At 39.7% G+C, this 13,549-nt stretch overlaps 1 protein-coding gene across 1 annotated transcript in view; it reads left to right on the top strand.

Annotated features, from left to right (window-relative positions):
- Positions 1 to 302: 302 nt before the first annotated feature.
- The window catches only part of crhr2 (corticotropin releasing hormone receptor 2), a 40,458-nt gene continuing 27,211 nt past the window's right edge, over positions 303 to 13,549 (top strand). The window contains exons 1-2 of the mRNA XM_006792097.2: positions 303 to 510; positions 636 to 755. Of these exons, the coding sequence (XP_006792160.2) occupies positions 303 to 510; positions 636 to 755 (328 nt within the window). The remainder of the gene's footprint in view (positions 511 to 635; positions 756 to 13,549) is intronic.

Consider the following 13,549-nt stretch of genomic DNA (forward strand, 5'->3'; position numbering starts at 1 on the left):
CCTTACATTCAAGTTTCACTCGCAACAACAGGTAACCTGGCTGTACATTTCATTCTAAATCTCTCCCACACACGCTACTTTGCATTTCAAACGCAGCGACTTTTTCCCTCATAAATAAACATGACAGGTGGGTAGCAGGTGTGAAATGTCAGAGTAACAAGGCTCATGATCCGGTCAGTGCGGTGTGACGGCTGTCTTTCACGTGGAGGGATGAGCGGATCCGCGGCTCTGATTGGCCAGGCGCGCGCTCTCCAGAAGGCGCGCCGGGCTCTCTACTTGTCATTACGGTTGCACCGATTCACATGCCCACGAACACGGCTGGGCACGGCAGTGTGCCTATCTCCTCTCGGACTTGCACATTATTCAGACCAAAAGTGGCGGCTCGCACTATGGATGCTACTGTTTATGAGATCATATTTGGAGAGCTCGGGGACCTAAATTGTAGTTTAATAGAGGCTTTCCAGGACACTTTTTTGGCAAATGCTTCATTGTCATTGCTGAGCACTGATGGTAAGGCGGAATTGCTTCATTCTCCTTCCTCAGTATTGAGATGTTTTGCTGTTACATCTTAAAAATAGAAAGCTAAGCGTTTATTTTTTATTTTATTTTATTTTATTATGTTTCCCCCCTAAAAGGTTTATATTGCAATGCCACAACCGATGAGATTGGAACCTGCTGGCCACGGAGCAGCACTGGCAGGATTGTAGAAAGACCTTGCCCTGAGTACATTAATGGGGTGAAGTACAACACAACGAGTAAGTCTTTCCATCGTGGAAAAAAGTTCCTTAACGTGTCATTGTGTGGGAAACTGTGGAGCATTTTGTGGAAAATTATTTAGACAGTTGTGGAAAAAGAAATAGCGCAAAGCAAAAGAGCGCAACATTAGCAAGTGCGTTAATTACAGCAAGACTTCATGAAAAAAATGATTTGTGCTGCAAACAACCGCCCGTGAATATAAGCAATAACAAACAAATCCAGCAGCTTAATGATCTCTCATTTAGCCCACCGTCTTATGAATTTTCATTTCTACCCTAATTAGATCATTTTTCCAAAGGCTTATTATTAGTACCCCCCTTCTGTTCACAAGTAAAGCAGCATAGACAGTGATCATTATTAAACCTCCTGTTACAGGAACAGCTGCTTAAGAATGTGCGTGTGTGCTTTTCACTTAAAGGGCAAATACACCTAAAATCGCTCAAATCTCTGCTTCTGTAAGCTACTTACATGTATGTGAGGGCATCTCTTGGTTTGATTTTACTGGAGGGGGAATTTTGTTTGTTCCAATAGACAGCTGGACAATTTGGCATTGGCACTGGTATTCCAGTATCAGCAGAGAGAGAGAGAGAGAGCGAGCAAGGTGATCTGCTGTAAAATTGAGACTGACTGCCCATTGTTATTACTGTTATCATAGCAGCACCGTCTAGTGTCCAAAATAAGAGAGGATATGAAACAATGAAAGCCTCCATTGGGAGGAGGTTGCGGTGGATGGATGGGTCTACTAAACATTGGACCTTAATACTAGCCTGCTTTCTTTAAAAATCTCCTTATCTTAAACAGGTGTTCCTACAATAAGCCTAAAAATAAGTATTGATGTTTTTCTAGTCAAAACAATTGCCAAAGTCAGTATTCACATGCTCGACTTCTAACAGTTAGACTGGAGTTTGAAATTTGTCTGGTGTGACCAAACAATGGACTTTTATGGACGCCTTCCACTTGGGCTGTATCATACAATATAAAACAAGATAATATACAAAACTTTTATGTGGAAAAAGTGTCATATTGTGATATCACTGCTATAGCAATGGTTATTGTGCAAATTCCTTATTGCGCAAAACAACAAGACACACCCAGACATTTAGTAAAAAGGGAGATATTTGAACATCTTCCAACAAAGCACAATACTTAGCAAAGTATTTTTCATCACTTGAGGTGAAAACACACCATGAAATGCAAGGAATAACTGAGGTATAACTGAGCATCATTGTAGCAGTCGCGAGCCTCACTCCCTATGACAGGAAGCACAAATGGTAGAAATTACCAGTGCTGCTTCATATTTTTTGGGCAAGTATATGTAATAATATGATGTCAATTGAAATGGTGGAAAAACAGGACACTAAGCAAATTGCTTGACCTAAGTAACAACATCCCAGGTAGAAAATGTTTTCAGCTTCAGTTTTATTGTGCTGGTTGCTGATGAATTACAAGTTACTTTAATAATTGCTTAAAAGTATCAAATAACTGTGTGTCCCCACAATCCAAATGCAAACCACCAAAATTTCCACTGAAACCACTAACCAGACTCCTTCTACACTTACATTTTTCTTATGCTGCAGCACTGAATATAATGCTGTGCCACTACTATTGCACTGTGATATTTCTGCTGCTGGGGGCACCTTGTTTCAGTAGAATCACACTTTGAATGAGATCGTCTGTCATCGATGACAGCAGCTCATTGGAAATGAAGGACAGAAAATGTCCATTATTTTGTTTGCACAAATAAACAGTGCTGCCGGCAAGCTGCAATCTCAGATAAAACATCGTTGAGGATTATTTCTCTACATCATCAGAAATATAATTCTTGCAGATGTCTTTGAAATATGATACAATTTTTAGGCGCCCACCCCCATCCCTACCTGCGTGTCACCCTGGATCACTCAGATATTAACACAGCTCCTGTAGGCTACTTATCTCCAAAATGCAACTCTAGTTTGTAAGAGCTTGCGGAAATGACTTATCTGGTCAATGTCTTTTGGGGGGAGGGTGGGTGTGGGATTTCAGAATAATACTTTTCACTTTGCTTCTGATTTCAACAATACGCTAAGAGGATGGTTTTAATCTGCTGGCTTGACAGGCTGAGCAGTTTCCAAACTAATCTGTGTCAGCCAACAGTTTAGCTAAGAGCTGCGAACAGCATATCACAACTCCGCCACCCCAGCGCTGTCACCTTATGTAACTCCTGTGTTAGTCATAAGGCTGATGAACTTGTTGCCAAGAAAACAGCACCATTCATTTCACAAAATAACCGACCTGCACTAAGTGTGAGTGTCCAGAGTGTCCAAATCTGGATTTTTCATTTAACACTACTGTTATCTCTGTAATAGACTCAGGTGTAGTGTCATTACCCACCAAACCTCTGATACACAACCACAATCAACTGCTGTCTGATCACTTTTGATTCAACTTTGCTCTGCTGCTGCTTAGTATTAGCTGAACACGGCTGTTGGTTTGATCCACCAGTGTGAAAAGCATACCGAAAAGCATTGAGACACCTTGTCCAGTGAAGGTTTAGTTGATAGCACCCTGGTGAGTCAAAATTACATTTTTATCAGGCTCAGGTTTAGATATTGAGGCTGTAATATACTGACTGAACTGTGTGAAGAGTTTCCCGTTAGATAATAGGAAAAGTACAAAGAACTGTACAGCTGCTGTTTCCTGCATCACCCAGGAGTGAATGAATACAGCAATCAAACAGTAAATAAAATATCTGAATGTTTGTCTCAAACATATGTGCAGTTCAGAAATTAGATAGAGGAGGTGACACATTTTTTTGCCCTCGCATGAAAAAGTTGATGAGTAAGTTAATTACAGGGATTGGTTCTTGTGACAGCAGAGATTACAGGTTTTATTCTTTCACTGTCACCAACATTTGTAATTACATGGATTGTTATATTTTTAACACAGATCTGACATGTGACATGTGCAGCTAATAAGCTTTGAAATGCTTGGATTATCTTAGCGATGTAAACAAATCTTTTTTCTTCTCCCTGTCATATCAGGAAATAGACTTTCACTTTTTTAGGATGTCAAACATGCAACAATAAATGCATTGTTTTAAGTCAGACTATTAAAGAAGCCAAAGCAGAATATTTAATAGATTGCGGTTTGACACAGCAGGGAGGCCATTACAAAACTCTTCACAACTGATAGCTTAACCGCAGGATTCTGCGTGTTTTCACCGCAAAGTGATGTGACACCAGAGACAATGTAGGTGATTATTCTGATCCTCCTAGGTCACATTAGCAGCCCTCATTTGCATTCAGGAAAAAAAAATACAAATTTTAACCACAAAATAGGTCAGACTAAGAATAGAAGTAGGCCCTAACATCCCATGAGCAGGTGTTAATTAAAACAATGCAAAAAAAAAAAAAAGAACTCTGTGTGAAAATGCAGCGCAGCAATTTGCAAACTGAAGCCAAACAAGATGCGTTTCTAAGCCAATCACTTTGACCACATGCCTAACAGCAGCCATTTGCCCAGCATATATCCAAGAGCCAGGTATTTCATGCTTCTGTACAAGCCTGCATATTAGAAATGAATGACCCAGGATATTTTAAGGAGAATCCCTTGCGGGTTGTACTCCCAGTTGTTAAACAGTACAAGATATAAATGCCACATCTTGCTTGAAACCGTGTAGGTTTTCTGTGGTGCTTTCAAATGAGCAGCTAAAGTAAAAATGTTGCGATTCTTTTGCAAAAATTAGAAGTTTAAGAGGCTTAACGGGGCAAGTTCAGGTAAGTAGCTATAAATTATTTTCCATTTCATCTGGCTTGTATAAATATTAATGTCTGCGCAGAGTGACTTAAGAGCATTTATGCATTTTTAAACTTTCCTCTGTTCATGTTTTTTTTTCTTGCAGCGCATTTATTCGTTCCTCTGGTTTACATGAAAGGAAAATCGCCACCGTTGGGCCACAGTTGTTAGATACGGTGTGCTTTCTAACTACTATATGATGTGCTCTCTATCAAGCCTCAGGCAAAACAAGCTGTCCAAAGCAGTACTGAAGAGTGGCACTAGTGCTGAAGTATTAGTTTTGGAAGATAAATAAAAAATGTGTGACCTGTACGCTTTCTCTGTTCACTCAGAGCACAACTTTAATTATTCAGTGAATCGCTCATATTGTTCTTGTAAATTCACCTCCTCCCAGTGAGTGTGTGTTCATTCTCACATAGGCGACATCCTGTTAGCACATAATGTACCATCCTAGTCAACACAAATCAAAATCAGGGCAGCTGTTTCTACAATAGAGCTCTATTGATTCTCTTATCAGGATTAATAAAGTCTGAGACATATCAGTGCTGCTCCGTGTATCTGGTTCAGGCTGACAGTGGAGAGAGTGAAGCTGATGTAGTGTTGCATGTTGGGGGATACAGCTTGTCTCTTTATTTTAAATCACAGCTAATTCTGTACCTCGCCTTCTGGAGGCAAACATGACACTAATATAAGGTGGTGGATAAACATAGACAGGCATTGTTAGTAATTATGAAACTGGTATTAGGACAGTTTTTTTTTGTAGATGTTCCCTATTAAAAATTGTTTAAGAGCCTATGGTGGCAGACGGACCCATGAGCACAAGTCTTAAAATGTAGAGCAGATTCTCAGGAGGACTGGTTGTGTAAAAGAAATCCTGCCTTATTTGTCAAAAGCTTACTCACTGCACAGCATGACCAAATGACTCGCTGAAGTTTAATGACAGTTTAAATGGCTATAGTGACTGTTTTTCATCTTCTTGTCTGTGAGCTGTCATGTCTCCACACAGAGGAGAATTAATATGAAACTCGTTTTCCTTGCTCCTAAAGCTCTGAGAAGAAATTGGAGAAAATTACATGTGGACAGCTCAACGCTCATTGTTGCATTCACTTGTTTAGGTGTTCCCAAATCACAAAATGTCTTATTGTGACACTTATCTTACTGATGATATTGACCTCATGTGCATTTTCTCACGCCGAGAAACATGCACATGCGTCTGCCACAACTTGTGCTATTTTTTCTTTGCTCAATCTGATGACGGCACCACAGGTCTCTGCAAAATACCTCTCCTACTGCGAATTCTAGCCCTTTGAAACCTTTGATCCCCTTCTCCACGGTGAGACTGAGTAAGAGGTTCAATCAGCAAATTCAGGACAGTATGTGTTGCAAACATTTCACTAGCCATTGCACACCAAGACCCAGAGGGGGTCCAATCAGCACCAGCCTCCGCTGGCTGCACTCACCACTGGCTCCCACACCACAGATGACACACTAAAGTACCGGAGACATTTTGAAGCTACCAAATAACACAAATATCTGCAAAGCATGTCATGATTATTTATTATGGTTTATTTTCTTTTCATTCCTACTTCTGTGTTCACTCGTAGATCCAAGTCCTCCTTCCAAACATTTTCATTTTATCATTTCAGACCAAATGACACATTTATATCCATATGTCCTGAAAACTGCATTCGTTTTAGTGTTGCACTTGTGTCTCGATAGATGCCTCAAATTAATTTTCCACCCTCATCCTCCCCACTCTATCTCAAAGTGACGTTTTCACACATCCAAACTCAGACCATGGACCGGCTTTCTTGTTAAAAAAGTCTTAAAATCTCAGTACCTGTTAACAGAGGTAACAGTTTTCTCAGTTGTATACCACTAAGACTCCTGCAGTGCAGCTGCCACCCATGAAAAATTGTCAGTTAACCTTGCATCCTTCTTACTGTCTCCTCCTGGAGATGCATCTCCCTGTTGTTCATAACTGTCATCACACTCTGAATTGCGAGCCAGCTTTTGTTCGTTACTTACTATTTTGAGCCGTGCATGCGTACGTGCAAGAACAACTAGCTACTGGGGTATCAGGGATGTTCATTTTTGGATTCTTATTTTACCGTTGCTGTCCAAAGTGAGAAAATGACCATATGTCTGAAATCAAAGAGAAGATTTCAGCACTGCTGAATACATCAAAGGAGAATTGGTCACATATCTCATATCTTTTTACAAATTTCCTCGATGTTAAATCCCCCAGGACTGAGGCGGGTATATACCATATGTTTACACCTTTGATTCATATAGGACTAAGGTTCATAAATACCTTTATCTTTTTTTTTTTTTTTTAAATTTAGCTAAAGCTTCATATTGAAGTGTGAAAATCTTATGGCTTGACAGAATATTTTTTTTTTCTCCCCACAAATCAAAACATGTGGTTAATGTTTTACAAGAAAACAAAAAATTAAATAAAAATATTAAAACAGTAGTAAAAGACATTATTCATGTGACATCATAGATTTTTTCTATATTGACACCAGTATATATAATCTTAATCTAAGCTTAATATTTCAAAATTGTAAACACTGTATTGTGGGACCAAGAGCAACAGTGTGTCCTCCAAAACATATTGGATTTTATACTAAATCAGCCTCAACATTAAAGCAAATACACCCACACGTGGCTGAAACAGCTGTTACCTGTCAGTGCTGCATGCTGGCAGCAGATCCTTCTGGTCCTATTTATGGCTGTGCAATTAATCAAATTTTCATTTGAATTACAATTTTACCTTCCACTGATTATTAATGTCAGGTAGCCTGTGTGTAATGTTGTTAAATACCTCTGATTTCAGTACTGACCAAAGCAACTGTCGTGGTTTTTGCCATAACAGTCGTATAGTTTGCAGGCTTCATCATAACGGAAATTTCTGAGTAAATACCTTGAGCTCTTTTGTTTTGTTTCTTGAGGCAGTCCTAATTAGTTTTTGCAAATTGTGGTGTGCAGTGGGAAAGCACCTTCTGTCACGGAGCGGTGTTGCAGCGTTTGGTGCGGGTGCTTGGTCCGCATCAGTGTTTAGCTTGCTGATGAATGTCAACAACCAGAACATTGCACTGTTACAAGATTATAAATGGGATTTAATTCAGCTGTCAGTGATTTTAATGTTGTGACTGTTCTGGGCACAATTTTGCGCGTGGAAAACAGAGACTGAAGAGTTAAAACTCAAAGACTACAGGACCAAGACTAGATTGTGGCAACGGTCAGACTGAAAAGCCATTTTTGTTATTTCACTGAGCAGCTATAAACAAGTCTTTGGTAAGGTTGTTATAAAATGTGGCCATCCTTGCATACTTTTCATTTTTGTACTGTGGGGTAATGTTCTCACTATCCTCCTCATGCCGTCTCTCTTTCCCGGAGGGACATAGTTTTAGTACGTGGGTTTTCGCTAATTTTCTCTCACCAGCTGGCTTCAGTGCAGCTGCTGAGGGTTGAAAGTTTGACAGCAAACAGGCACAACAATTTTGCATTTGCAGTTACAGCTAATATGTCAAGAGGGCATGGAGAGAAGCAGGAAAGCTTAAGAGCCACAGCTGTGAGTAAAAGATTACCCGGTATCTCTTCCTCGGGCTCTGCTGACTTGTCTGCTTCAGTGGTCATTACTCAAGGCTTTTTAAGCTATTCAGTCGTCCTTGCTAAACAAGAGGAGACACCCTGACAACTCTACCCAATCTCTCTTTCATAGCAAATGTTCATTGTGTGGTACTTATAAGGCATGCCCAGTGAAGCTACTACTCGTGATTTTATGAAAGCTGAAAGTTGATTGTGTTTACTTTATTACTTACTTATCGTCAAATTCTAGCACTCTAGCAAAACCTCTCTGGTCTCCACTTCTCAGATTTGAGTATTTGCTGGTTTCCTCAGTCTTCTGATGTTGAACTGATTAGTTCTGCCCTTACCCAGCAATAAACAGGCACAAATTATAACACTCACCGGCCTTTGACATGTTCTCAAACAGAAGTGGTCAGATGCTTCCTTTATTTTTCTCTTCCCTTAACCTTCCAAATCTGTATATTCAGTCATGAAGCTAAACAAACAAACGGAAATCTTCACATGAAAGAATGGTAATGGTTGTAGATGTCTCCCTCCTGGTGTGTGTGTGAAAATTAAACAAAATATGTCCTCTTCTCTCATGTTGAACTGAGAAAAGCTGATTCTTTAAACTTTAAAGTCGGACTGAAAAAATGATCCCAAGCACTGAGCACATTTGAAAAGAACATATGGTACAGGGAATAAACAAGTTAGACTTAATACTGACCACATTCAGTATGCACCGATGTGATCATTCTCATTAGCTCATTTCTGAAATTCATTGAAGCGTCTAAAGTGAAGTAGAGTGGCAGTCATAGATCCTCTCTTCCTCCCTTCATAAACGATTCATTCTTCAGTTTGTCAGTACTGTGTACAATCTACTTGTTCGACATCATGAACCTTACAGAAGTGCTCAGTAACCTTCAGCTGCCTGCTATCACCTACTCCGAGGTCTTTGCTTTGCTTCGCCTTAAAACTAAATGAGCTGTTCGTCATGCAGAAACTTTATAAGCTTGCTCAGCTACTGTTTCCCTCTTAGAAACTTTGTTATCTGACCAGGTCGCCAAGCCAGTAAAGCAGCTGATTTGTTACAGACAGATAATAAATAGGAAGTATTAACCTCTGATGATGATGGGTGACACTGCAATAAAACAAGCACCAAAATAAGCACTACTTTTTCTCTCATTTGTCATACATGTCAGCGGCTCCAAGCAATCTGAACTTAGGGACAATTGAAATTATTGACAAGAACTAAAGATGCCATTAATGCCTTGACAGAACAATACAGATTTTGATTAATAAAAGAAAACAGACCATTTCTTTCACTAGCAGGACTGAGTGTTCATAGGCTGCGTAAGCCTGTTATTAGGCACAATAGGGCTTAATGGTAAAAGCTAATATTAACCTACAAATGTTCATAAATGTTCATAAATGTAAACTCAGATAACTGTATCACCAGCATCATTATTCATTGTATCTGAAATACATGAAATATATTTTAAAGTTCTGTCTGGACTAAAGTGGGAGACTGAGCAACCTTTCCATACAAAACTTAATAAATGTCAGTTTACTTTTTGCATATTTCTGTTTCTTCAAGATGAAATATACAGTAAAGTGTAAAAGTCTTGAGCCCACAGTACAGAAATAATGGCAAACACACTGCCAGTTGGATACAAAAACACAGACACACACACAATGGAAATACTGTTACTCGTGGATTAGCCTACCGAGAGCCCAGATCTTAACATTGCTGAAACAGTGTGGGATCATCGTGACAGAGAACAGAACAAAAGGCAGCCAAGATCCAAAGAAGAGCTTTGAAGGAATAGTTTCTCCGGGTTTCGAAAGGACATTCAGACTACTTAAAGAAATGACAAGAAATCTGCCTAAGAGAGTTCAGGCTGTGCTGAAGAATACTTGAAAGTCATTTTTTTTTGGTATGTCCACCTGTTCATACCAAAATATTCACTTTAGAGCTTGCTGGAATTGTACAAACTCTATCTATGCCTTATATACTGTATTTCCATGACCACACACACGTTTCAATAAATCATTTCACCTCAATTCCTGCTTTTTCTGACAGAATATGAAGACATGAGTACTGTACATGCATATAGTTTTTGATTCTATTATAGGTAATGTACTAATGGAGTGAGTAATTATATATTAAAGTAATTCTATACTTATTAGAACATTGCAAAAGTCATGATATACTGGAATGAGCATGTTTGAGACCAAGAGTTTCCTTTAAATTCCTTTAAATATCCTTTGAATTCACATAATTTCTGGATTGAAATGAGGCAATTTGTTATAAACATGTTCTGTACAGATTGTTAGTATTTAGTTATATTTCGTGATGTATCCAACCCACATCTATCTAAGACGCAAAGCAAATCTGCCTTTTTTGTTTTTAATACAATGAGCAGTGAAGGGTTTTATAGACTGATTTCAGTGTTTTTTCCCCAAATAATTCTATAAACTGTATAAATTGTAAATGAGACTTTATTCAGATAACGTTGTTAGATTTTTATGACAAATCATTGCCCAAACATTGGCTTTTTACTAAATGAAGTCGAACTTTAAGAAACTCAAATTAGATTTTTGCAAGTGAACTTTTAAAGAAAGATGTTCCTGCTCTGTGTATTCAGCATGGATGTAATGATAATAATAATGAATTGGATTTATATAGCGCTTTTCAAGGCACCCAAAGCGCTTTACAATGCCACTATTCATTCACTCTCGCATTCACACACTGGTGGCAAGCTACGGTTGTAGCCACAGCTGCCCTGGGCGCGCCATCAGCCCTTCTGGCCAACACCAGTAGGCGATAGGGTAAAGTGTCTTGCCCAAGGACACAACAACCCGAGAGAGCCCGGGGATCGAACCGGCAACCTTTCGGTTACAGATACGCCTCCCAACCCCCTGAGCCACGGTCGCCCCATGGTTTACTTGTAGAGTAAAGACATCAAAGCCAAAGCTTTTAGACTTTTGTTGATTAGCTCAGTGGGGCTTGTGTGGTTAGGTGGCCCATGAGGCTGCTCCACGTCCCGGTCTTTCTGAGAGTTTTCTCTCTGTAAACCTAGTGAAGCGTTTCTGCAGCCACATCTCCAGCTGCCATCTCAATTGTCAGCTGTAGGAGGAAGAGCATGACACTAAGGCTTAGAGTCGCTCTGAGAAAACACCAAGGCTACAGTGGGATTTTCGACTCAGACAGATTCCCTGCGCTAAATTTAAACATCCATGTGTTAATGGCTTTAGTACATATTTACACATGTTGTTTTTCTTATCCATTCATGGTGGCTGTGTTCTCAAGATATATGTTGTATTTAAGCTATAAGATCTGTTGTACTGTAGAAATCGATGACTAATTTTGTCAGCAGAAATATGTCATTTCTGCAGAAGCCTGTGTGCAGCACAACTGTGCATGAGCTACTGCTTCCCTTGGGCTGTTCCCTTTATAGAAGTCATGAGTGTGCGTAGATTTCACACGAGTCTGATTATAAAACAGAGATATTCACCGCAGCCTGCTAAATGGGTGTTTGAATTATAAACTTTAAAAGTTTGCATTTATTTTTCATTTTAAGAGTGGCAACATCTAATTTTTTTGTTCGGTAAAAGAAGGATCTTATGATATAATACTTGAAAGCAAACACTGTTTTTTATCAAGCTGGTGACAGGCCTTGCACTAAGGTGTTGACTACTGGTAGACATAAACGCATGTGAAAAGCCCAGTGCTTAATGGCACCAAAAGGGCCTTGTCTGCGAAATGAGTTTAAATACTCTGTGATGTATGCTTGACTTTGATCTAACAAAGTCTGGGCTTTTAGTAATGTCGTAGAATGAATCACCCAGAGATTTATTTCAGGTAATCCAGCCTCAGAGTGTGCTGATAATGCCAGAGAGCCAGAGACTGTTTTGATTTGAAAAGGATCAGCACCTCTGACAAAATGTATAACAGAGTTAATGTGACAAGGACGAGACAGTAGGTTTTTTGGAAAGTTGTTTAGCTGCCACGTTGTCTTTGATCAAACTGAGGTCAACGAAGGGCTTCGGAACAGCTGCATTTTAATGTAGCTGTGTTGACATGTCAGTGTTGACGGATTGGGCTCACTGGAGACATTTTATGATCTGAACCACCAGTGATCTGGGTCAAATATAATTTTTTGGAAGCTGGAGGCAGTAAAATATTTTTTAAAATAAAAATAATTACTTTTTTTTTAAGGCAGAGAATGCTTGCTTCCTGCTTTCATCAGCACAAGTCAATCACAAGTGTATTCTCTGTGTGTTTTGGGCTGACATACCATTTAGGCCAACTCCTTGTGGCAGACATGTGATCAAAAGGAAAAAAAAAAGCCCTTTGAAAAGGACTCATTTGCAAGAGAAAAAGGGCTAGGTCAGTCGCTGACACATAAAAAAAGAACATGTGATGCTATCCCAAAAAAGGAAACCGTCCTGACAATGTTAAACAAGCAACCTAAAAACTCACATTATAAAACAGCTCCAGACAAATAGTGTAAATACATATAAAAAATAATACTGTGGAGCCATTTTTGCAGTTATATAGCATCTGTTTAAAACCATCTCCTTGTAAAAGCTTACAATATTAGAAAAAGAACCCCCCCCCCAATTTCTGGAACCAAAAGGCAGGACGAACATACTCAGGTTGGCAGTGACTCAAAACAAGCTTTTAGTGTGAATGCTCAAGTAGCTGTATGTGGATGCGATGGCTCTTTGGAGAAAGAGCGTGCAGGCTCAGAGAGCAGAGAGGCAGACGGAGGACTGCACAGAGAGCACAGAGTGTGTGGTGTGGCAGCCTGAGTCAGAGTGGGCAGGTGACTCTCCCGTCACTCCTCCGTTGCTGTAGATGAACTGACGAGCGGAAGCTTGGGTGGGCAGGCAGGGAATGCGTTTGTAAGTCTAACCATCACAGAGTTCAATTGGTTCCAAGCAAAAGACATACTCAGAGTACAAGGCCTTAGCATAACTACCACAGCAGCAGTCAGAAAGCTCAAGCGAGCAATGACTGCAGACAAGGGCATACTGCACAAAATTGAGCGCTTGAACCACAGGTGTGCACACTGATTGGAGTGGATCCAGGAGAGTGGGAGATGGAGGGCGCCGCATAAACCCTTACAAACACAGATGCAACACAGCAGAGATGGAAAATAAAACACGAGTCAAAAAGAAGAGGGGAGAAAAAAAAGGACACATGGGGGGAAAGCAATGGCTACAAAGACAGCATGACAAATTAAGATACTGCAATACATGACTTTCAGTAAGCAAGAGCAGCAGTTGAGTTAGATAGTAAGAGCTCACACATGCTGGAGGATTAACTTTTACAGACACATAAAAAATGATTTTTGTAATTATCAGTGCTGTTAGTTGAGGTCAGCTGCGGCATAAACCGAACAAGGGTGGTGGTCTAATAAAATTGTTAAGCTCTGTG

The sequence above is a fragment of the Neolamprologus brichardi genome, chromosome 18, assembly GCF_056152115.1.
Source record: "Neolamprologus brichardi isolate AB-2024 chromosome 18, ASM5615211v1, whole genome shotgun sequence".
Lineage (NCBI taxonomy): Eukaryota > Metazoa > Chordata > Actinopteri > Cichliformes > Cichlidae > Neolamprologus > Neolamprologus brichardi.